The sequence below is a fragment of the Microcebus murinus genome, chromosome 8 (genome assembly GCF_040939455.1).
Source record: "Microcebus murinus isolate Inina chromosome 8, M.murinus_Inina_mat1.0, whole genome shotgun sequence".
Taxonomy (NCBI): Eukaryota; Metazoa; Chordata; class Mammalia; order Primates; family Cheirogaleidae; genus Microcebus; species Microcebus murinus.
This window is the reverse complement of record NC_134111.1, coordinates 62441340-62467109: the sequence shown is the minus strand read 5'-3', so window position 1 is coordinate 62467109 and position 25770 is coordinate 62441340. Positions and strand designations below refer to the sequence as shown.

Genomic DNA, 25770 nt, shown 5'->3' with positions numbered 1-25770 from the left:
TATATGGGTTTGAAAAAGTAGAGCCAATTTCAGATTTAACTGTGCTAACACGAGGTAACTACTGTGACCAATACAAAAATTGTTTCTACTGATCTCTGAAATATACTGTTATTTTATTTTATTTATTTATTTTTAAGACAGAGTCTCACTCTGTTGCCCGGGCTAGAGTGCCGTGGTGTCGGCCTAGATCACAGCAAATTCAAACTCCTGGGTTCAAGCGATCCTCCTGCCTCAGTCTCCCAAATAGCTGGGACTACAGGCATGTGCCACCACTGCCTGGCTTATTTTTTCTATTTGTAGGTTTTTTTTTCTATTGTTTAGTAGAGATAGGGTCTTGCTCTTGCTCAGGCTGGTCCTGAACTCCTGACCACAAGCGATCCTCCTGCCTGAGCCTCCCAGAGTGCTAGGATTACAGGCGTGAGCCACTGCGCCCGGCTTGTACTGTTATTTTGGAAGTAGACTTAATTTTACATTTTGATTTTCTGAGATTAAAATGTTTTTGCATTCTCTGAGCATGTATTGTCTTCATAATGGAAGAAATCTCAGGGAAAAATAGATGAAAGCTACCCAAGAATTAAAGACTTGTTGGTATCAAAAATTATCTCCACAATGAAGTATTTTCCCATTGACACACTTACTAAAGAAAATTTGGGTTTCAAAATCATATACTTGCTGTAAGGTAGTAACACTTTAAATACCCAAAAGCCTTCAGCATACTTATATGCAAAAAAAAAAAAAAGCCCCAAACTTAGGATATAAAGTAAATAGTCTTTACTTATGAGATAAGTTCTTAGAAAAAAATTTAGATGGTTTCAAAAATATCAAAAACAAAAAACAAAACAAAACAAAAAAACCCCACAACAGATTGCCTGGGTTATATAGCTTTAAAGGTTTAAGCTCTTTAGACTATTCTGAAAATGGTTCATTATTAAATAATATAATAAATAACATTTAAGCTTTTTCATAAAAAGAACAAATCTTTCATTGATATAAACTTTAAAAGTCAATCAGGTTTTTTTAATATACAAAGTATTAAGTACACTTTCACTGTAGATGGGAAATAAACTTAACTCATGATGTTCAATAATTGAAAAACATCAATTATAGCACTAGTACTGAACAGCTAGGAAGTCAATTTATCAACTTTGATCTTATTTGATAAAATTTACAATCATGTTTTCTTAGGTTTTACAATTCAGATGCAATTTAGAGATCACTCATCTTAACTTACATATGCAAATGAAGAAACTAAGATTCAGAAATTTAAAAATCATAAAATTTATCTGAGGCAGAAACGAGATTAGAGCCCAGTTGACCTGACACTTCAGTGCTATTATCTCAGTTGCCTTAAAATCCATCTATATTTGCAAATAACAAAAGCACTATATTTGAAAATACACAATGATAAAAAGGTATAGCGATTACTATATATGTCATTAGTAAATTATGTCAATTTTAAATGTATTATCACCCTAATTTCTCAGGGGATCTCAGTGCAAAAGACCCTCACAGCCCAAAGTTTTCTGGTTAATTTGTTTATGCTCTTCCAAATGGAGTAATGATATGTTGGTATATGCTATTTTAATACCATGGATTCCAAGAATGATTTTTAAGTAGTATTTGGTTCAACTGTAGATGACATTTAATTAGGTTGATGGATCAATTCCAAAATTACCTTTCCAGATAACATCACCTACAGTTTCTCTTTGGAAGCTAAGTATTAGTGTTATTAACTCATAGTAGGACTGATAGTACTCAGAATGGTTCTATAAATAAGTATTAAGGGAATTGTGCCTTGTGTAATAATACTACAACAGACATTTAATTAAAATCCTCAAGCTAGAAATGTTAAAATTTTCATAGAAAAGCTTTTTTAAAAAAAAGGCCCATATTTGGAATTTAATGTATGATGGTCTTTATTTACAACTTTATTGGCAGAAAAGAGAAAACTTTTAAACAGTTTAACACAGGGCATCGTAGCTGATTCTGTCAGATAAAAGTAGTTCCATTTTAAACACCCATCTAATTGCCTAAACATATACAATACTGAATCTGCATATGCAGTTTCCTTTTATGAAGTACAGCCGCTCTTGTTTTAGGCAGTCTTTTTAACATATAAATACAAAAGAAATTAAATCACTCATTAAAAACTGTGTCAAATGAAGGGTATTTTAAATGTAAATTTATGTTGCTCTTGGTAGTAACACATGCCCAATGAAAACCAAAAGCTGGAAAAGCAGTTACACTTTCTACTTGAGTGGACGGTTACAACGATCAATCATTTTCTGCAATAACCATTATATTTTCAATTTATCATGAACTACTCTGAACTTACTATGAGATGTAGCCAAAATCAGAAGAGAAGACGTAGGGAGAGTATTCCTTTTTTTTTGGAGGAGGCTAAGCCCTCCAGAATCAGCATGAGAAATAAACATCCTTCTTGTTCATTCTAGGCAGAAAAAAATTAATGCAGTCAATTTCAACTCATGCTGAGCTGACAATTTTTTCATTGACTTGGTTTGATGTCATTCTTCTAAATCAAGTGTGTTTAATTCTTCTTCTAGTTCATCCAAATCTTCTCCAGTAAAAAGATTTTCATCAACAGGAACAGCATCGATGGCTCCATTTTCCTGTCCCTCACCTTCGTCATCCTCTTCCAAATCACTTCTTTCACCATTTTCAGCCCTACCTCCAGAGGCTTCACTTAATTTATTTTCTAAAAAAAAAAAAAAAAGAAATCAATAAAGCCTAGAAGCAGAAAACACTATTCTGTAAATAACTGACTGACAGCACGGACTGATACTACACTTCCTCTTATCCTTTTTCCATGAAAGCTTTTCTTGGAATTACTCCAGCAAGAACTGCTCTGTCTTTTTCTGAGCTTATTTGTACCAATTATCTATACCACTATAAAATAATCTTTCTTACCATAAACATTTGACCGGTTAATGGTTTATACTCGAGGGAAGGATCAATCTTCTACAACTGTTTCCTACATGACCTAGCAACTAAGTTTTTAAATAGTCAATTTCTACATAATATACTTTTTGAATATGAATTAATGGTTGTGTCACCAAAAAATGTTTGTAATATAAGTAGCTACTCGGTTTTTCAAATAGTATTTACATCACACTAGTTGTAATGCTGTTGAGTGTGACAGAAAAATTTCACCATGTAATCAAATTGTTAAAAAAAAAGAACCCAGTGCTTGCTATGCAGCTACTTTTCCTTAAAGACTAAAACTGATTGAGAAAACAAAAATGCTGCCTTTTCTTGTTCAATGACATCAACATTCACACAAAGACAATTTTTAAAAGTCTAATTTATATTTTAGCTATTTCAAACATTTCTGATAACAAGAGGATTATAACCCCTGAAGTATTCACCATTGTGCCTATTGTCACCAAATTCCTACTTTAAAAGGAGCAAATCAATCAGAATATTGGCAAGACAATAATTAGTCTGACAGCATTCTCAAATCTTGGGAGGGCAGGCCAGTTTTACAAGTCATAACTTGTGTGCTTTTACAGTAAAAATATGGCTTACCTTTTCTCTCTTAGTCTGTACCTTAATTAGTATTCTTTCTGCCTTTTTCTCCTATAGCAAGCACGCTAAAACTTTTACCTCTCTTCCAACCCCTCACTCAAGGCACAATTAGACATAAATTATATCAGCAATCCTCATCTCCAAATATACCTGGACAGTCTTGACTCCATTCTCACACTTAACTCATTATTTACACTTCCAGAGTTTGCTTCTATAACTAACACTGTTTCATCTTCAATGTTTTCCTCTTTTACCAGGTCCATTTTCCCTGGCCTGCAGATATATTTAGGTTTCCCATATCCTAATATGCCATTCCCATGACCATGTCTTCCCCCTCAAAGTTAGGAGTGAATGGTCTGCACTCATTTTTCTCCTCATTCCTCAAATGCAGTCTTGATGAAAACTGGCACCCTATTCCTACAACTCCTTTCTTAATAGCAACTAATAACTTACTTGTAATTCTCAATCAACTTGATCTTTCTGAAACTCTTGTTTCTTCATTTTTCTCTGATCTTCTCAGTGTCTCAGTATCTTTCCTAAGCATTTCTTCTTTCGCCTAACCTAAAACAGTTTGCAGTGTGTTCTAGAATGTTCTCTATGTACTGATTCTGGGTGAGCTCATTCACTGTCAGCTACCAATGCAGATGACTTTCAAACTGTTTTCTCCTGCAAAAGTCCACACAATATCCTAGACTATGTCACTTCTGATAATCAAAAAATAAAATAAAAATCTCAAACTTCTGAGGTCCCAAACTCAACTCATCAGCTATATCTCCAAATTCATTTCTGTCCCCTTGTAGTTTCAGCTAATGGTTTTAATATATACCCAGCTACTAATGTCTGCATCCTCCACTATTCACTATTACTTTTATACATGGCCGAACCACACATTTATGTTCCAAACTGGTACCTACAGATATCTGACTTTGCCAAGCCTGGTCTAACCCCATTTAGATAGCTTCCTAGTTCTTAACATTATGCAAAATTAGCATACTTACCATCTTTATCTGAAGTATATGTGCTGAATCTTTCAAGACTGGCTACAGTAATACCTGTCTCATCTACATCTCTTGGGATATACAGGCTTAAATCTATGTCATTTACGCTCACTGAATCATCAACCTTTAACAACAAATAGAGAAGAAAGTTGTTATAAGTAAGTACAATTTTCATAAATAGTACCCTGACATTCATCTGAATGAAAAAATTATCACTGATGCCAAGTAAAAGCACAAGATCATCTATCATCAAAACCTTTTGCCAAACTTCTTGAAAAAAGTATAGTAACATCTTATATAAAACTTCATCCTCTGGCATGTAAAGTATGACATTCTCTTTCAACTCTGAGGCCAGAATTTTATAATTACACAAAAAATGAACAGTAAGTTATGTGCTATTACTAAATTTGCCAACAACCAAATGACTGTGCTACTGTCTCATGCTCCCTACTTTAAACATTTTAATTAGTACCTGTTCCATGATTGTTATTTTTGCACAAAATATTAAACAAGATTTTTTTGTTTCAGAGGGAAGATACAATATACTTTTTATAGTTAATACATATAGCAATTAACCATATATAAGGAACTGTCTGAGGTTCTATTAAAAATTATAAATATAAATTCATGAACTCATTTAATTTCATAAGCACCCTCTGATGCAGGGACTGTCATTATATCCGTACAATAGATGAAGATAGAGGCCTAGAGGAAGTAGGTTGGAATAAGGATTTTTTTTTTTTTTTTTTTTTTGAGACAGAGTCTCACTTTGTTGCCTAGGCTAGAGTGAGTGCCATGGCGTCAGCATAGCTCACAGCAACCTCAAACTCCTGGGCTCAAGTGATCCTCCTGCCTCAGCCTCCTGAGTAGCTGGGACTACAGGCATGCGCCACCATGCCCGGCTAATTTTTTCTATGTATATTAGTTGGCCAATTAATTTCTTTTTTATTTATAGTAGAGACGAGGTCTCGCTCTTGCTCAGGCTGGTTTCGAACTCCTGACCTTGAGCAATCCGCCCGCCTCGGCCTCCCAGAGTGCTAGGATTACAGGCGTGAGCCACCGCGCCCGGCCCTGGAATAAGGATTTGAAGTGAGACATGCTAGCTTCAGTGTTGGTGGCTCTTACCCATGCTGCTCTATTCTTTCTGTTGTTTATTTTAATTAACATAAGGAGATGAGGCACAGAAGCTTCCTCTTACCTCATCACCACCTGTTCCCTGGGTATAGTGGGTATCATCTGCTTCCTCGTCATCATCATTGACCAGTTCAGGACGAAATTCAAACACCTCTCGGCCACTTATCTATTCAGACACATAAATATACCAACTCAGGACAAAATTCAAACATTCCTTGGTCGATGATTTTAGACATACACATGATTAAATAAGAACAAAATCCCACATAACACAGAAATTAAAAATGGAAGAAAGAATAAAAAAATCAATTTGGGCGATCTAGGACATACCACTAGTGCTTTCCCTGCTTTGAAGTCAGCTTTCCTTCTTTCCATATCTTGTTCAAGTTTATCAATCTTTTCTTGTCTTTTCCTTTTCTTCCATGCAAGAAAAGACTCTAGAGTGATTTTGGTAACATTTGGACCTAGGGCAGAACGCTGCAAAGATAAAGAGTCAATTTTTTCCCCAAAGGTCTTTTATAATAGTGATTAGTAGCACTTTTCCCTTAAACCAACAAAAACCACTATGATTACCCTGAAGACATTCCATTTGAAATAAACTAATTTATTTTTAAATTACATGGCAGTGAGCAAAATTGTCCAGAGATACAAACATTTAAAATACATTGTTCTGAGCTAGATTTCTTAGCATTGAAGATGAGTAAAACTAACTTGTCATTAGAAACTGTTTCCATGAACCAATTGCTGAAAACAATAAATATAAAAATCACCATAAGAATATCCAAGTTTCGTTTGTCTTCCTCAGGAGATGAGAAACAAAATGAACCAAAAAAACCCACCACCTGCTCCTCAGGGCCAATAATCAGGTAGTAAATATATAGAAAAATAAATATTTGCTAAATATCTGCCAGGTAAGCTATATTAAATGCTTTATACATGTATGCTAACTCATTGATCTCCACAAATAAGCAAATAAAAGGGAATGGTAAATTTGCCAAAGATTAATGACAAATAAGTGTTGACCTAATATACAAAAAATCCCAAATATACCTGATTCTAAAGTCTACATTTTCTATCATAGTATAATGTATTCTGTGGGTGACACCAAATGATAGATCTGTGGTGACACCAAGTGACACCACTTAAGAAAAAGTGTGCATAATCCCAACATTAGGCATTTATTCAACATATTTAAATTATCCAAGATGAGGCAAAATGGATATAGTTTGAAACATAAAGCCCTAAATGTTAACAGTTCCAATAATCTTAACATTTCATGTCACCCTCAGTAGCTGTATCAGCTAACTCACAGAATGAAACTGTCTTTTGTGCTGAACCAAACATGAGTACCAAAGGGCCTCTTCAATCAGACCCATTCCCTTCTATCAGCAGAGTGAGTGTCCAGGGATAACAATAAAATGTGTAACTGAAAAACTGGAGTGGAGTGGTCTCCTTTCATACATATGTTAATGACCAGTCTAATGGTGAAATAAAAAGACACCAGAGAAAAAATTAAAAACTACAAGTTCAATCGATCTGAGAACTAAGCATTTTTAATACCTCAATCGCTTGGAAACAATTTGACAAGCTAGTAGCTAGTACTTAATAAACTGTTTCATAATCCTAATATTAACGTCATGATTGGCTGTTTATGACTAGGTTTACATTATAGACATATGAGAATAATTAAAGTAGGGCAACTTTGGGAAAGGTCACAATAATTTTTTCCCTTTCATAAACAACATGCTGTTGCCCCCAAGTGGTAAATATTAGAATTTCACAATAAATACCAAAGATTTTTTATGGTAGGAAAAGACAGTTACCTCTCTCTCAATTAGATCTTCTAATGAAATTTCATCTTCTTTCTCTTCTTTCTTTTTATCTTTTTTCAACACAAATCCAGGAGGAAGTGCATGACGATACATGCAAATATCACCCCCTCCAGGGCAAACCCAAAACCAGCCATACTTGTTGTTTTCAATAGCTTCAAGGAAATGCTTGCATACCTACAGAGACAATATTATTCACAAGTAGTGGCTCAGTATAGGCCATTTCCAAGGTAAATGCTTAAGTATATGCAACAATTACACTCCATTCACATCCTGCACCCTTATGTGCAGAAATGCACATAAAAATTTATCTTAAGATACTTAATACAATGGTAAATTCCCTTTAGAGAGGATCTACATTAAGCTTCCATTTTAGACATTGTTCTAAATTCTGAATTCAAAAAGGACTAGCTTCAGTTAGCCTTTGTAAATATAATCCCAAAGTCTGATTTTTAAACAAATCAGAATATATAAATGGGTATAAAAAATAAAATTAATGATTTTCTTTTGGTTTGATCTTTCCTAAAAACTAACCACATGCAGTAATGATATAAACACTATTTGAATTACCTGACATTATAGGCAATTTCTTGTATCTGAGTCAAAGGGATCAAGGTACAAAAGGAACACAAAGGACAGTGACCCTTCAAAACATGAATGAGTGCAAGATAAAATCGTATTAATGAAGCCTCAAGTAATAAGCTGTGCAAATAACAAGGAAAATTTAACTAAAAAACAGTATTCCTATCTCCCAAATATCAAACGTGTGCAACTAGTAATTAGAATTTTTCTAGCACAGCAAAATTTTTCACTGTAATTGCACTATAAATAAATGTCAACATAAATGTAGAATCTGAGAAAAAAAGGAACCAATTTTTAAGGGTACATTCCTGGAATACTAGAGCTACTACCTACCAAAACTTCATTTTGAAACTCAAACATAATAATATTTTTAACCTTGTAATTTAAAAAGTGCTATTATTAAATAATAGTGCATTATTAAATAATTATTTAATACAATTATTAAATAATTGTAATTCAAAAAGTGCTCCCTAGTATTAAATCAAATAAAGTTTTTAAATGCGTTATTTTAACAGGTCTCTTTCCATTCATTATGCATAAAAACAAGAAAAGAATTCTTATTTGAATATGACTGTTCATTCATATTGTAAAAAGTAAGATTACCTCAGAAAATGGCATTTAAAAGGACTTTGGTCACATGGTTTTTTTCCAAAGATTTTTTGAATAAGAATCTAATTTTGTAAAACATAACTTGTAAATTCCAAAACAAAGCTCAATGCACCTTATTTTGATGAAATGAAATTTTCCAATAACTTAAAGAATAATCCAGTAGAAAACAGCAGCAAATACCTTGCCACATAATTCTCCCTAATGATAAATATCACAGCAACTCAATTCAAGAAAAGGACATACTATTTGAGTTTTTGGTTTTTTCTTTTCCGCCTCACCGTGCTTCTTGTTTACTACTTCCTCCAGCTTTTTCTCATCCCAATTATCCATAGTATCTAAATAAAAAGAGACATGAAGATTAAGTACTGTAATTTTATCTACTGCTCCCATGACACATTTTCTTAAACAGATAGTTATTGTGGCCTAACACATTTTTCTTTAGAACACCAAATATAGGAATAAACAGTGTTGTGAGATTATTCAGCAAAGCTTCCTAAGTAGTTTAGGCAAATGAGAAGGTAGTACTGGAGGAAAGGGTGATAGACAAATTCAAAATAAATCTCTGTTTTTTAACTATCTTCATTTACTTAAACAAAGGGTGCAACTTGGTAAATGTAGATGTTATAAAAAATAATAAACCCAATTAATCAATTTTTATAAACACAATCCTACTGAGACTAAAATGCTCTTTAAGTTACTAAATATCTTAGAAGCAAACCAAAAGTAATAGATATTTATTTTCAAGAGAATGCTAAAAAAAAAAAAAAAATACCTTTTTCAAGTTCTTCATCTCTTGCATCAATGTAAACACTTCTCTTTTCACATTTTCTCTCCAGAGTCAAGTCATGAGAAAACTTACACTTATCTCCTTTAGTGCACTGTCCTTGCTTGAAGAATGCACATACCACAGATTTGGGATCTGCACCTATGTCAAATGGCATATGGTATTTGTATTATAATCTGCCAGACCATAAAGTATAGCCTGTATCTGAAATATAATTACTTCTGCTTAACCTGTTATTTTCTATTCACTGATGTGAGAGGAAAATATCACTTAAAGGGGATTATTAAGACATTTCTTTGAAGTTCTTTCTGTAGCATTTTATATTATTTTTTTGTTTCTTTTATTTTTAATAAAAAAAGGTGGCAGGGGTGTGAAACCGAACAAATACACAGGTTATTCCATAGTTATCTGTCTAGTTGGTATCAATGAGACAGGAAGCAAAGAAGAAAAAAATATAAATGGAAGAAATGTGCCCCAAATTTGGGATTTACAGTTTATACAACTATAGCTTTGCCCTGGCTACTACCAAAGATTGAATATTGTAAACCAAGCAGTAGACTGTCTAAATCCTTAATTTTGCCTTAGGTGTGGGACTAATGGCTAGAGTTACAGTTGTCCAATGACATAGCTGCATACACACATACAGAAACCATAAGCAAGCCATTGATATAATTCTGACAAAGGGAGTACCATTTTCATAGCAAACACAATTGGCTTATAATCTAAAAAAATAAACATCAAAACAAATTAGGAGTTTTTAGCATGAATTATATTTGACAAAAATAACACCACTGAAATTTAAAGTTTACCTTTACTTATTTTTTGAGCAGCAACTACAGGTTTGAACAGCTCATTTAGTTCCTGCAATTCTTTCTTCTTGTCATCTTTCTTCAATTTCTTTTCAGCTTCACTCTGTGCTACCTATAATATTCCCAGGTTTAAAATATAAATTTGATGGTTTACAGAATTGTTTTTGATACTCAGTAATCATTAATGTAACAAAGACATTTGTATATTTATATGGATGTAACCCTTACATTTTATTATCAGTGTTACAATGGCCTTCCAATATTAAATGTTGTGGTTAAACTATTAAATAAAATTATTAAACTTTGTAATGTAATTTTTTGTCTATAAGTGGTACCATGCCTAGTTAAAAGCATATTTAAAAGCTTATGGCAACAAGCATTTATTAAGCACTTACTACATGCCCAGCATTTTTAGCACATGGTTTTTACCTGGGATATTCTTCCTGTGAAAACAAGCCACCCCAGAAATGTATGGGTGCATCTTGAAGACAGAGATACAAACACCCAGAAATGTAAAGTCTCATACAACAAATGAATTGTACCACCCCAAATACCTATAGTGCTCTTGTGGAAAAACACTGGGTTAGGTCAATGTAAAAGATTAAACAAAACAAAACAAAAAACATGGCACATAACATAGTTCCAGGCACATAATTTACATACCTAATATGATTAGAGGATTCATCCAAACATTTATATGTCAGGTCCTATGTTAGATGACAGGAAATACAAAGATGAAAAGACAAAGATTCTTATTTAAAGAAGCTCAGAATCTAGTGGGAAGACAGACATGTCAACAACTATATTATACATGGTGCTCTGGGAACAAATGCCCATATGCCTAAGAAAATTAAATTGAGTTGATAACCTTACAGATAAGTTCTTCTGATGGGCAAGAAGAAATGCAGAAAGAGCCAGCCAATGCAAAGTTACAGGGACCAGAGAAACAAAGTATGAGAAATATCAATAAGAAGTTTGGACTGTATCAGTAGGCGACAGAGTTTGACTCAAGTGTTTAAAGTAAGCCAGTGACAAGATGAAGTATTTTATAAAGATCACGTTGGCAGCTTTGTGGAGGATGGACCAGGAAACCAAGAATGAAAGCAAGAGGCTGTTGTAATTGCTGCAGGCAAGAAAACATAAGAGCTTAAAATAGACATTAGAGGTGAGGATGGAGAAAATAAGACACAGAAAACTCTTTAGGAGGCAGAAGTGATAGGACTAAATGATTTATTGAACATGAAGTATAAAGGAGGAGTCATCTAGGATTATCGTATGTATGGTTAGTGTTGTTAAACAAGACAGGGAACACAGGAGGAACAGGTTTTGGGGTAGGAGGTAGAGATGAGCTCAGTTTTGGACATACTGAGTGCAAGATGCTTACAGAACATCTGGGTGGAGCTACTTAGAAGGCAGCTGGACACAGATATTCATTCCACTGAAACCAGAGAAGGTCTGGTTTGAGATAGATTTTAGACACAGCAGCTTACAAATAATAACTGATTAAACTTTGGGTGTGTATGAAATTACTCAAGGACAGCAAAAAAAAAAAAAAAAAAAAAAAAGCACCAGAACAATTCCTTGAAGAATATCAATATTAAATAGGTCAAAAGAACCTAAAAAAGCCCTTATTAAAAAGAGATCTAGAAATATCAAAGTAGGCAGAAAACCAGGACAAAAAAGATTTAAGACTGAGGAAATTTTAGGAAAGGAATGGCCAGATGCTATAATTAGGTCAAAGACATCCCATATCCTAACTTTGACCATATCATGGATTTGTTTAAACAGAAAAATGTTTTAAAAAGAAAAAATTTAAGTTACTTTATTTCTAATAAAAATATCCTTTGCTCATTGGGCCCCTCTCAAACATTTGTGGGCCACAGAGCAAGAGTAGAATGGAGGCCTACAAACCATTTATTTAAATATTTAAAAGTTATAATTCAAGCTAATGTTGAATAAAATGTGGTTTATAATCCTCCTTGACAAATATATCTTATGACCTGGAAGGATGGGAGTCAGCCCCTGGCTTCTCTCCCTCTTCTTATCCCTAGTTTCATCCCACCTTGTGTGTGGGGAGAGGTGGAAGGTGCAGGGGAAGAAATGTTATGGACCCAGGCTTTGTTCACACTCCTAGCACACATCCTTCTTTTGCCACCTCAAGCACACTGGCAGCACAGGGTACCCAAGATGGAAATGGGCACAGGGAAGAGGCCTTTGCAGGCCCTGGAAGCTGGTTCAGAACTGTTGTAAGGAGGGGTGGTGCTAAATCTGGGCGGGGGTGGGGGGGGGAGGGCACATGTCCTTGGTCTGACTCCTTACCTATGGAGAGATACATATCTGGAGAAGACAGAGTATGGTTGTCTACTACAGCACAGTGCCTAGGGTAGGACACCTCATGTCCAGCTCTAACAGCAGGACTGCTGCTCATGTCCAAAGTTTACATATAATGGTGGTTAGGTACTCCATGTAGACAGATAAAAGCCCAGTTACCCAAATAAGTATCAAAATATACTGCTAGACATACTATCATACCTAAATACTGTCACAAATTTTATCTACGAAATCTAAATCATTACTGAGAATACTTCCCACTACAAGAAAAAGTTGAAGAAGAGAAAACAGGCTTGAAAAAGGAGCCTAAATAAAGAAAGTGAACTCTTCTTACATACCAATATTCATCAGAAGATTTACATTATCTTCTCATTTAACCACCAGAGGAACCCTACAAGAATAACTGCACTTCCATTATACAGATAAAAACCAGTGGCACTAAATAACTTAAGACCATGTAACAAAAAATATAGGGAGATTCACACTTTAGTCTATGTGACTCCAAGGTCTGAGCACTAACTTTTATTAAACCAGGTTATTAAATCAACAACTTGGAAGAGCAATAGGCTTTGGCTTTAGAAACAAGCTGGGGTGCGTGTGTGTCTGAAAGGAAAGTGTTAGGGTACTGATTTGTAGACAGCACGAGTAAGAAAAACTTATTTCAGACAGGTGTCAACCATCTTACACATATTCTGATATTTTCAGATGAAAAAAAGTCTGTAAACACTTGAGAAATTCTTCTCTCCTACATTAAAAGAAGTGTTTCCAGAAGTAAAGGAAAAGAAGAGAAGTGGTGGAAAAAGTGTATTTTTTTAAAAAAAAATCCATGTTTATAAAATGCTAAGGAATGAAAAGTCTAAAGAAGGGGCATTATTTTTTTTTGAATAAGTTGCTAATAGATAAAATAACTACCAAATTCATAGGGAAGAATAAATGCCTCAGAACAGCCAAGAAAATAGAAAAGTAGTAACATTTTAGAGAAAGGACTTGCCTTAATAGCTAATAGAATATATTACTAGGCCACTATGATAAAAATCAGTGTAATATTGGTTTAGGGACAGACAATAAATAGAAAAGAGAATCTAGAAATAGATCTCTACTAACATATTTGAGAAGACCTTAATATACAATTATGTGCTAAATAATGCTGTTTAGGCCAATGACAAGAGTACATACATGATTGTTGTCCCATAAGATTATAATACCATTTTTTTACTGTACCTTTTCTACATTTAGGTATGTTTAGATACACAAATATTTATCATTGCGTTACAACCTTTTATAGTATTTAGTACAGTAACACACTGTATATAGGTTTGTAGCCTAGGAGTAACAGGCTATACCACACAGCCTACGTGTGTAGTAGGCTGTAGTTTATCTAGGTTTCCTGAATGTATATTTCTCTAGAATGTACCCCTGTCGTTCGTTAAGCAAAGCATGACCGTTATGTCAACAATGGTATTTCAATTCAGTGGGATAAATGATACTGGTGTATCTGGCTATTTACAAAACTATATATATAAAAACTAAAAATTGTTGCATGGCAAAACATTACAAATTATTTGTAATGTAGACAAAAGGTACCGCTTGTAAACCAACAAGAAAAAGACAAACAACCAAGAAAGCAAAGGATTTGAATAGGCAAGCCATAGAAGTGCAAACTCAAACAACTGACATGTATAGGAGAAGATAGTAGTGAGGGAAACACTCTAACAATAAGATATCACTTTATACTTATCAGACTCAAACGCATTAATAAGAACTTAAGAACCTACTACTTATGCACTGTAAATGAAAATGTTAAGCATTACAGCCTCTAAGGAAAGAGATTGGGCAAATTTATTAAAATTAGAAATTCATTTCCCTTGATAGAAAGTCTGTTAGCACATGTAACAGAAAAGCACAAACACATGTAAGAACATATGTACAAGCATATTTCAAGTGTTCTTAGTGTCAGAAAGCTGGAAATAAAGTGATCATTTATGAATAGTAAAATGGATGGGTATAACATACCCATACTGTAGAATGGTATGCAGCCATTACTAGAATAAATGAGAGCTGTATCAAAATGACTTGGAGGAATATCCAAGAGGTATTGCTGAGTAAGGCAAGATGCAAAAACATTTAGAGTAGGATTTCATTTTGAACTACAACACCAAATATTTTTACCTGTAACAGATGCTGTATAATATTACATTAATGAGAAGAAAATATGAACATTTAAATTATTTACCTGACGTGGATTTTGTTGACCAAATTTAACTTGATGTGTGACAGCCTTGATAAACTTTTGTTGCTTCGCTCCTTTCTTATTCTTTAAACCAAAAGTTTTGTCCTAATTGAGAAAGAGCATACAAATATCTTAACACTTTATATTAATATTTATTTTCTAATGACATCTAAAAATCATTCCTTCATTTATAAGAATGATAAGTAGAAAAGTATTCTTCCTTATGCTATATATAAAGACGTACAAAACACTAAAACTTCAAGTTAAGGCAATATATGACCTTAAAACACCATCCAGATTCTTTACAACTAATACATACTTGTAACTATCACCATTAAACTTATTACTCTATGATACTTTTCCCATAGTGCATTTTGAAATACCACTTCTATGGAATGTGCAGAGTTTTGTTACACTGGAATAAGAAGTCCTACAGTGAAATAAGTTTAGGAAAATGCTTGATTAAATAGGACTCTTAATTCTTAAGCATAACATACAGCCTTTATCAGTGGGGATATAGTATGCAGCACTTCCAAATCTTCTTTTATCTCAGAATGCATTTTTATCAGAGTATTCTGAGGGCTTATATATTACTGAACACATTTTGGGGAATAAGTACATCAGAGGAAGATACATTAACTTCTGGACTGTTTTCTTGGGTAATAAAGTTATTTTCTCAAAAACAAATTTAATAAAGAGTGATCTCTTTATTAAATTTGTTTTTGAGAAAATAACTTTATTTCAAACTACTGAATTGTATACATTCCTAGCTGTTGCTAATATGGAAACATTAAAATTGAAATATAACTAAAAAGCAATACTTTATTAAATTTGGAATATCATTAATAATTTGGCAATACTATTAATATAATACCAGCTATCAGTTATGGAATGCTTATTATGTGCTAGGCACTAATGGTGATCCTTGGCTATCTATGCATATTTAGTAAGTATGTAGTACCAAACATTTAGAAGCCACTGCACAAGTATGTGCAAGTGTGGGGGGTATGGGGGGGCTGTAGTGGGTTGTCCCCCAAATTCAAGTCCACCTAAACTTAAACGTGACTTAAATTGGAAATAGGTCTTTACAGATGTAATGAGTTAAGGTGAGGTCATACTAGATTAGGGTGAGCCCTAAATCCAATGAGTAGAGTCTACCTAAGAGGAAAAGACACAAAGACACAAAGAGAAGGCAATGTGAAGACAGAGACTGGAATACACTAGAGCTATAAGCCAAAGAATGACAAGGATTGTGAGATACCACCAAACACTAGGAAAAGGCAAGGAAGAATTCTTCCCTATAGCCTTTAGAGGGAGCATGGCCTCGCCAACACCTAGCCAACAGAATTGGGAGAATAAATTTCTGTTGTTGTAGATGACCCAGTTTGTAGTCATTTATTACAGCAGCCCTAAGAATCTAATAAAGCAGGCTTGACTAGTGAGCTTCACCTTAAGGTGGGTGGCAAATCTGACGGGAAACCACCATATACTGAAATTTTTTTCTCCCCCCGCTCTATCTTTTCTGCTTCTCTGGAGAAGAGTCTTCTAGCTGGGAAGACAAAACGTCTGGCTATAAGAAAGGAGAAAAGAACAGGTGGGGAGAAGGGGGCTCTTAGTTTACTGCAGACCCCCTCAGAGCCATTTTCAGGCCTCCAATTGTGCTTGGTGTTCCAGAACCAGAGAGGTTGCTGACCCCCAACCCCTGCAGAGAATACACCTCCTGTTTCTTGCAGAAATAGTCATCTGGCTGAGTTGTAGTAGGTAAGAATTATTAGCTACTTCTAACACTTTTAACCCCCAATTTTCAGCCTCTCACCTTCAACATTACCTAGTGCTTCCTATTGTTGAATTTTTCCAGAATTTTGCAGAGCAAATTCACTTGCTTCTCACTGGCACACTCCTAGGCAGGCACTCAGACATGAACGCTCTACTAAATCAGTTACCAACTCATCCATCCACTGTCAATCTTCACATACTCAGGTTCAAGATTATAAACGTCTCCTAATTTCAAAACAATTTGTATTTCTTTCTTATTCTGGTTGTTTATGGGTGGTTTCAAAGAGGATAAGAGGCAAAAAAGGTCTCTAAAAGTAATCTGGGGTCAGGCACTGTGGCTTGAGCCAGTAAACTCAGCACTTTGGTGGACCCAAGTGGGAGAGAATTGCTGGAGACCAGAAGTTCCAGACTAGCCTATGCAACAGTAAGAACCCATCTCTACAAAAAATAAATTAAAAAACAAACAACGACAACAAAAAAACAAAAACAAAATAAAAAACCCCAGCCAGGCATGATGGCATGCACCTGTAGTCCTCACTACTCAGGAGGCTGAGGCAGCAGGATGGCTTGAGCTCAGGAAATCGAGGCTGCAGTAGGCTATGACCATAACACTGTACCCAGCCTGGACAACTGAGGCAGACCCTATCTCTTAATTAAAAAAACAAACAACAACAAAAAACCCTGAGAGGCATTTAGTATGAAATATATTAGGTGACCATTTTAATTCTACAGGAAGGGAAAGAGTAATGAGAAGAAAGTATTACAGATATAGAATACCACCTATTTTGACAAGCTGGAAATGGAAAACAACAGTATTAAGAGAATTTGTATTTGAAAACATCCAAAATGATGTAATCTTTATAGCATTTCAAAACCAATAAAAGATCTTTCAATATTCTTAAGATCAAAAAGCTCAATAGGTTTTTGTTGCTAAAGGCTCTATCTCATCAGGAAATCTCTCTTTATCTGTGACATCTATATCCATCCATATACCAAAACTTTGTTTTCTCCTACTTAAATGCCTGCCTCATGTTCTACTATCTCAAACATGATAGTACAAAATTCTACATGAATTTTCTGTAGCCTACATATATGCAAGAAGGTAGCAGGAAGTACATACAAGTTGAAATTCTCTGCAATGTATGGATAGCTTCCCTTGTTTCTACAGAAAAGGAGGTTTAAAACAACCCAATTCCAAGGAAAGATGATCAAGGGTAATGTGACATATGGAGAGAGATGATCACAGAGTAGCAACCAAGTATAAAATGCCATACTTTCCTTTTATGAGTGAGCTCTCATGGGAGGGAGGGGAAATTCTAACTAAAAATATGGTCAGGATTAAAGTGCAACAGCATCTACAGATACTTTGCCAGGGAAGAATCAACTGGGCTTCAACCTATGCACCATATCTAACTATGGAGAAGAAGCAAACAATGAATAAACAAGGCCAAATAGCAAACTAAAGACTGACATTGAAAGACTTAGGAAAGAAACTAAGGGGACTTGGCCAGTTAGAAAAGAAAGTATTAACAATAGCAGTTTCTGGTAAAGGTGTATAAGCTCCAGATCCCAGAAGAAAAAAAATTTTCAGGTTTAATTACACTGCTTTAGCACATAATTAACCAGTTTAAAGAGATAATGAATGAGTTCTGTTTTAAAAGTCTCTAATTAGGTTAAGAACTCAGAAATTTTTTTCCCCAGAGAAAGGGGACACTTATTTATTTAGCATTCACTAAACTTAAACTCCTGAATATATACTTCAATAAATCCTCAAAACAATCCTATGATATACAATTATCTCATTCTGTAAATGTCGATACAGAAACTCAGAAATGGTCAACAATTCATTTGATGTTAAATTGCTAATAAGGGGCTGGCTGCACAGTATAAAGATTTAAGAGTATAAACTCTGGAGTCAGACTGCCCAGGCTCTAATCCCCAATAGAGCTGGGTAAATTACTCTCTTGGCCAGTTTTTTTAAAAATTTATAAAGTAGGTCTTACTCTAACCCCTTAGGGTTGTTCTGAAAGCTAAAACATTTAACTCAGAGAGACAGTATATAGCACATCGGTTGACAGCCAGGACTGTGGGGCCAGATTTCCTGGATTTGAATCCCTGGCTCTGCCACTTGTCAGGTTAGTAACCTTGGGAAAGTTATTAACCCCTGTGCTTGTTTCTGTAATTTTAAAAAGGGTAATAATGCATATACCACTGAGGGAATTGGAGGAGCTATGTAATTTTTATCACCTGTAGATGGCATGCATGTCTCTCTTCTCTCCTTTCCCCCCAAATGCTGAGAACTGTGTCTGGGCCAGTAAGTATTGACTAAGTATTAACTATTAAGTGACAGATGATATATGAACTAAGGTATAATTGACTCCAAGCAAATTTCTTTCTCTTTCCACCACAAAAAACTACTTCCCAGAGAAATCTGGTTAAGTTATTGGACTGGCTAGTACACAGAAAGCTTCCTAAATACCACATTGTGGATCTGGGTATCAACACTACCTCTTGACAATAGGATGGTTTACAATTTGGAATACTTCAAAAAGGCTTATTCCCTCTTTCTTGACCTTACAACAGACCCTTACCCAAACATTAACCTAAATTATGAGATGGAAAAAGAGGAGGTTAAAGTCAATCCTAAATCATGGTTAAAATTAGGGAAACAGTGGTCCTCACTGGATAAATAAGGTCCAGAGAGTTAGGTTACAGGGAAGGAACTCTGTGTGTATGTTTCAGAAGACAATCTGGGAAACGAATACAAAGGAGTTTACAAGGCAGGAAGAAATGCCCCCCTAGGCTTCAAGAGCCTTAACACTCAGTGAATTCCAGAACTTAAAACTCTTTTCACTTAAACCCTCCCTCCCTTAAATTTGTGGTCCCCAAACCCAGGACTGCGTGTGAGGGACTAAGCTGCAGAGCTCCACCCCCATGGAAAAATTATCTTCTGAAATGCGCCCCCTCCCACGTAAGTAAGATGTTTGGGAAAAAGAGAGGCAGTGGGAGAGCAAGTCAACACTGACCTATGTGCTTGTAACTGGGGTCTACCTCAAGGGACACTAGGATAAGCAGAGACCAGCATTAGTTTTACCTCATTAGTTTTTCCCTAAACATACTTATCTAACATATTTTTGTTATCTATCCATGCAATAGATATTTTGCAATTGATAATCCAGCTTAGAGCAATCAACAGTTGACCTTGGCTGTTGGCTGAAGTTCTTCACTGACAATTTCTCTTTTTCTCCATCCTTTACACACCTGGATCCTGTCTCTATAGGTCCTTATTATTACTTTGCTGCTACAAGTCCTTAGCTGGATATCTTTTATCTGCTTGTCCTAAATCCAAAGATTATTTTCCCTTTTCTATAATCAACCTTCTACAGCTCAATGCAGACTTCAATTTGTTACTAAATTTTAGCTCTAAGAAAGCAAATGGTATATGCCATTTGCCACTAATGTGTTAATGTCTAGCAGAACCATAATCCTCTTTGATACATCCATTTCAGGAAAAAATATTAATACAAATGAATTCATAAAGTTTGGGGGGGGGAGGTAAAGAAAAGAGGGAAGAAGGAAAGAAAAAAAAATGAAGGCAATATAAAGAAATTATTTCAAATAGGCAAGAAGTAAAGCACCATATAGACAGTGCAGGTAAGCTGTGTTTATTTCCCCTAGTTCTTAGCTCTGTACTATGAATAATAATGAATGAATAATGGCAATTAAGCTACTCTGGAGGCTGAGGCAGAAGGATCGCTTGAGCCCAGGAGTTGGAGGTTGCTGTGAGCTAGGCTGATACCACGGCACTCTAGCACAGGCAACAGAGTGAGACTCTGTCTCAAAAATAAATAAATAAATAATACGGCAATTAGCTGCATTTTGCAGATGAGAATTGTGGTTCAAACAGACCAGTAACTTGCTTACAACTACACAGTTAGCAATTTGAAACATGGGCCTCAAACCTCGGTCTACCTGACTCCAAAGCTGGTACTCAAAGCTGAAAGCCATTAAATTATGCTACCTGATGCCTCTTTTTACTTGCTTTATTTAGCATTCTCAAAAACTAAATGTTGTTGTTTTTCCACAGTGGTGGCAGTGGAAGCAACAGAGGTCCATAAGACGAAAGAGGTCCATAAGGCAACCATGTATTTTAATGTCTACTGAAAAGTGCTGCTTAAAAGCATATGCTGTACACTATTAATTCTGAACAATTTAGAATTTCAGGTTATGTATCTATAAAACCTTTCAAAGTTAACAAGACTCTGAAGTAAGTTAGTCTTTACATGTCAAAATAGACTATAAAGAAGTACTTTTTCCAAAACAAAAAAATTACAGAGATCAATAACCAGTTTGAACCAGGTTTCAATTATGTTCATTATGAGTTTTTCATAAAATGCATTTTACTTTAGCCGGGCACAGTGGCTCATGCCTGTAATCCTAGCACTCTGGGAGGTCCAGGTGGGTGGATCGCTCAAGGTCAGGAGTTCAAAACCAGCCTGAACAAGAGCGAGACCCCGTCTCTACTAAAAATAGAAAGAAATTAATTGGCCAACTAAAAATACATAGAAAAAAGTTAGTCGGGCATGGTGGCACATGCCTGTAGTCCCAGCTATTTGGAAGGCTGAGGCAGGAGGACTGCTTGAGCCCAGGAGTTTAAGGTTGCTGTGAGCTAGGCTGAAGCCACGGCACTCTAACCCAGGCAACAGAGTGAGACTCTGTCTTAAAAAAAAAATGTATTTTACTTTAACTTTGAAATGTTTTGGTAATAACCCTTGTTAGTTGAAATTTCACAAATCTACACAAAAAATGATAAAGTGCTGTTCTGGATGAAACCTGACTGATGAGCTGGGAGCTAAGCCTATTCTACCTCTCCTTATCCAATTGCAACAGTCATTGAGACATGCTTTGGGTATTCAGGGAAGCTAAAAAAAAAAAAAAAAGGTTGCCTATAGTATTTAATAAAGCAGAATATATCATTTCCAAACCAGGCTGAACAACAGAGTATTCTCTATATACCTAATTTCATAAACTTTAACTTAACACTACAATTCACAACATTGTTGTACCTCTCCAGTAGTAGCAAACATCAATGCAACATCCATGAGTTTGCAAAACTTTACTACCTTTTTTTTTTAAAGAAAATTCATCAGGTCTTTGGATTTGAACAAAGGATCACATCTGGATTACAAGATGTCAGGCTCGGAGGATCTTCCTAAAGGCTAGCACCAGATACATTAACAAGGGAAATGAACTACATTCACTGAGAAACAATTGAAAGATTCGAACATGTTGTTCAATAAGAACCCATACCCAAAGCCAAGCTTTCAGAAAGAAATGGCCTCAAACCTGGACATACATTCAATATTACTGTATTCTTGGTTCAAGAACCACTGAGCAAAACTCAACTAAGCAAAATTACAAGCATATTCAGCAAAAACAAGAAGCTCAACAGTAATTCCCTGACAGTAAAGACTAGTCTTTCTCAGACACACCACCCAGATCCCCTAATGATACCTACCCTGTAGTTCTAATTTATACAGGTCATAAGGACATCCTTGTTCCACCTCAGTTTATGCCCCAACATTAAGGTCCCTACAGATGATGGCACTGGCTACAAAATACCATATTGTATACTGCCAAGATCCTAACATATGGTGCCTCTACCCCATTTTGGAATCCTGAGTTCATTCTCCAAAATTCAATTATAATTCTTTTGTCTCTTCATCTCTACAAAGGAGAAATACTAGATACAAAAGGTCATATACTTAATGATTTCTATACAAGAGAATACTTTTCAGCAATAAGGAACTAGACAGATATATACAACATGGATGGATTTCAAAAACATGTGATGTGAAAGGGAAAAACACAAAAAAGGCTACAGCCTGTATAATTCTATTTATACAAGTTCCTAGAGCAGGAAAAGCTACTCTTTGGTGGCAAAAAGATTAGTGGCTGTCTATGTATAAAGAATTGAATATGAATAGAAAGAAGCACAAAACACATTTATTGGGATGATGGAAATGTTTCATGTCTTAATTAGGGTGGCAGTTTCTGGGTGTATAAATTCATCAAAACAACTGTACAACTAAAATTAATGCAATTTATTTTACATAAATTACACTTCAATTAAAAGTTTAAAAACTCATATATATTAAATATGGAAAAAACAAAAGTAGGCTTAATTTCATCACTCTGTTAGGCTATTTTTTTTGTCAATTAAAGAACTCAGTTATCTTATTTTGCATTTTTCTTTGGTGATATCTTCATTAATGAAACTAAAGTTGCCTTCTCTTTACCTTAAATATAATCTTGTTCCAAGATGAATGGAACCATAGCATATGTATCATTTTTAGAGTTGATGGGATACTATGAACTTTTGTGTACAATTCCTTAAAACAAAAATTCCAGTCCTACCAATTAAAAATAAAACTATAGTTAAAGCTCTACAATGCATAAAGTGTACTTTCAATTGTCATGTAATAATTTCACATCTATATGGGAGTTTTAGTTTGTATCATGATATACTGTATTAACTCAATCTCAGTACAGAAAACTTACAAGTAAAATGACACCTTAAAAATGTCCACTGCACTGAATGCCATCATATCACCAACTCCAGAGATCAAGGTAAGTGCCAGGACTCCAGATTCAAAAAGGAGATAGTAAACACAGGTGTGAGAATTTATCATTTTGTTTGGGTACAGTATTTCATGACAGTTTTAAATAGTACAAATAAGCAGTAAGAATACATGTTCTGCTTGAGTTGGAAGTTGGCCCAAGGTTGCTAGAATTCTTCATAGACATTTTACTTAAATCAGGAGACTTTAAAATATTATGTGAAATTTGACAAAGATAAGATCTGATTAGGTTTGCAAAACAAAACCCTGAGCTTTCACTGCTATTTTTCAAGGCTGTAGTAACTAAGTATTACAATACAATAATCATTTATAACAGATGTCATTTCAAAACACCCAATACCTATTTGGGTTGTGTTTTAATAAAAAGTATTCCATAAAAAGCTGTCATTCAGATATACCTTATGCAGTACAACAACCATGGCTTTTTCATATTACATCCAAAGTATACGAGGTACAATTTATTTTAATTATGAGGAAGAATAATAGCAGAAATCGAGAGAAGAAATAACTCGGGACTATATATGTTTATGTAATATCAAATACGGTTCACTCTCTTAAGGAAACTCACTGATGCAGTCTTTGGAAAACAAGTGTAGAACATGTAAGATCGTCAATAGTGTTCCTCAGCCATTAAAGGGCTGGCTACAAGCTCAATGTGCTAATATATATCAAAATCAAATTTGCAGGCCGGGTGTGGTGGCTCACACCTCTAATCCTAGCACTCTGGGAGGCCCAGGCGGGCGGAATGCTCGAGGTCAGGAGTTCGAAACCATCCTGAGCAAGAGCGAGACCCTCGTCTCTACTATAAATAGAAATAAATTAATTGGCCACCTAATATATTAAAAAAAATTAGCTGGGCATGGTGGCACATGCCTCTAGTCCCAGCCTCTCGGGAGGCTGAGGCAGCAGGATTGCTTGAGCCCAGGAGTTTGAGGTTGCTGTGAGCTAGGCTGACACCACAGCACTCACTCTAGCCTGGGCAAGACTCTGTCTCAAACAAAACAAAACAAAAAAACCAAATTTGGGTATGGTACGTAACACAGCTAGTAACACTGCAACCTCTTCTCTTTTAAAGCGTTATTGTATTTAATCGAATTTAGAATATGTATATCAAGCGCTATGTACAGGATTCTGGGCTGTGACCTGACAGAATGAGATTTTAAACAGTTTAGAGGTGAATCAAAAACGCCACCAAATAGAAATTTGCTGGCTCCAAAGAATTAACTGTATTACCCCTGGGTAATGGGTAAAGAAATAAGAAACAGAAAGATTCGTCATAAGTCTGCGTTCCAGAAAGATCCTGGCCCGGGCCCGCTCATCGTATTTTTTTTTTTAACACAATCCCAGAAATGTCTCCACTTCTGAGAGGACGAGCGAAGCACAAGACCCTGTGTAAGGCCCAGGGAGTCATTTCGCGGCCGGGTGGGCTCGGGGCGGGCGAGTGGGCGGAGAAGCAAAGCCCAGGTGCGGGGGCGCCAGCAACGTCACTATAGCAATGAGAGGCAGCGAACGTCATCAGGGGGCTGGTGAAGGGGCAGTGGGCCAGACAGACCAAAGGGAGAGACACGTGGCCCCAGAAGACGCGAGCGAGAGCCCCGGCGAGCCGGGAGCTGGGAGGCTGCTTCTCCGAGGTCTCGCGGCGTGTGGGGGAGGGGGCGGGTACTCACTTCGATAATCTTCTCCTTCTTTTTCTGCTCCGCCTTTTTGCTGCCCCCGGCCTGAGCCTGTTTCTTGGGGGGCATTGCGGAGACAGATGACACCGGCCACAGTTAGGCGCAGCTGGATACCGTCCGGGGATCCGGCCCTGCGGCAGGAGGCGGAGGAAGACCAGAGCCGCCGCCGCCGCACCGCACGGAAAGCGACTCGCTCATTCGCCCCCTAAACGCGGCCTTTGCGACAGGTCGGTGCCGCAGAGCATTTTGGGTAGTGAGGAGAGGCGCCCGGAAGCGAAACTGCGCGTGCGCGTCTGCTGCGTCCCACCAGGAGGGGGCAGGGACGGGACGTGGGAAAATGACTTCGCGTCACACGTGGTGTTGCACACCCACCCGGCTTTTTCTGGGTGGCTGCTGGCCTGAGAATGAGTTTGGTCCAGCGGGTTAAGGCCCATGTGCGTCTGTGGTCTCTCGGCGTCCTCTCTTACTAAGAATGGACGATTCTTTTTGCCCTTCTTTGCCTCAGCTATAGACTTCCTGCCGGCCGAGTTAATGGTCGCCTGTACCACCCCATACTGAGTGACCACCGAGCAGCCGCAGCAACTAGGGGCTGCCTCGTGGGCCAGGTTTCTCAGCTACCTTCTTGAGCCTTGGTGAGGAAGGGCAGGACAACCCGCGAGTGCAGCGTGCTTCAGATTCCTACGAAGGATTATGAAGAAATGAGAAAGATTTCATTTGAAGGCTCTCTTTTGTTTGAAGAGCGCTAGGCTAGGGATGGGGGGGGGGTCCCTGAAAAGGGAACACTTGAATTTCTTTGAAGTACTACGTGTATCAAGTTATTTTAAGTCT

At 36.2% G+C, this 25770-nt stretch overlaps 1 protein-coding gene across 1 annotated transcript; it reads right to left on the bottom strand.

Moving 5' to 3' along the window:
* Positions 1-1891: 1891 nt before the first annotated feature.
* ZC3H15 (zinc finger CCCH-type containing 15) lies at positions 1892-25213 on the bottom strand. Its single transcript, XM_012779482.2, has 10 exons — positions 24937-25213; positions 14856-14957; positions 10292-10403; positions 9471-9623; positions 8942-9033; positions 7502-7684; positions 6009-6155; positions 5743-5844; positions 4545-4668; positions 1892-2716 (listed from the first exon to the last, which is right to left on the bottom strand). The coding sequence occupies exons 1-10, from the start codon at positions 25009-25011 to the stop codon at positions 2526-2528; spliced, it is 1281 nt and encodes a 426-aa protein (XP_012634936.2). The 5' UTR covers positions 25012-25213; the 3' UTR covers positions 1892-2525.
* Positions 25214-25770: the final 557 nt, after the last annotated feature.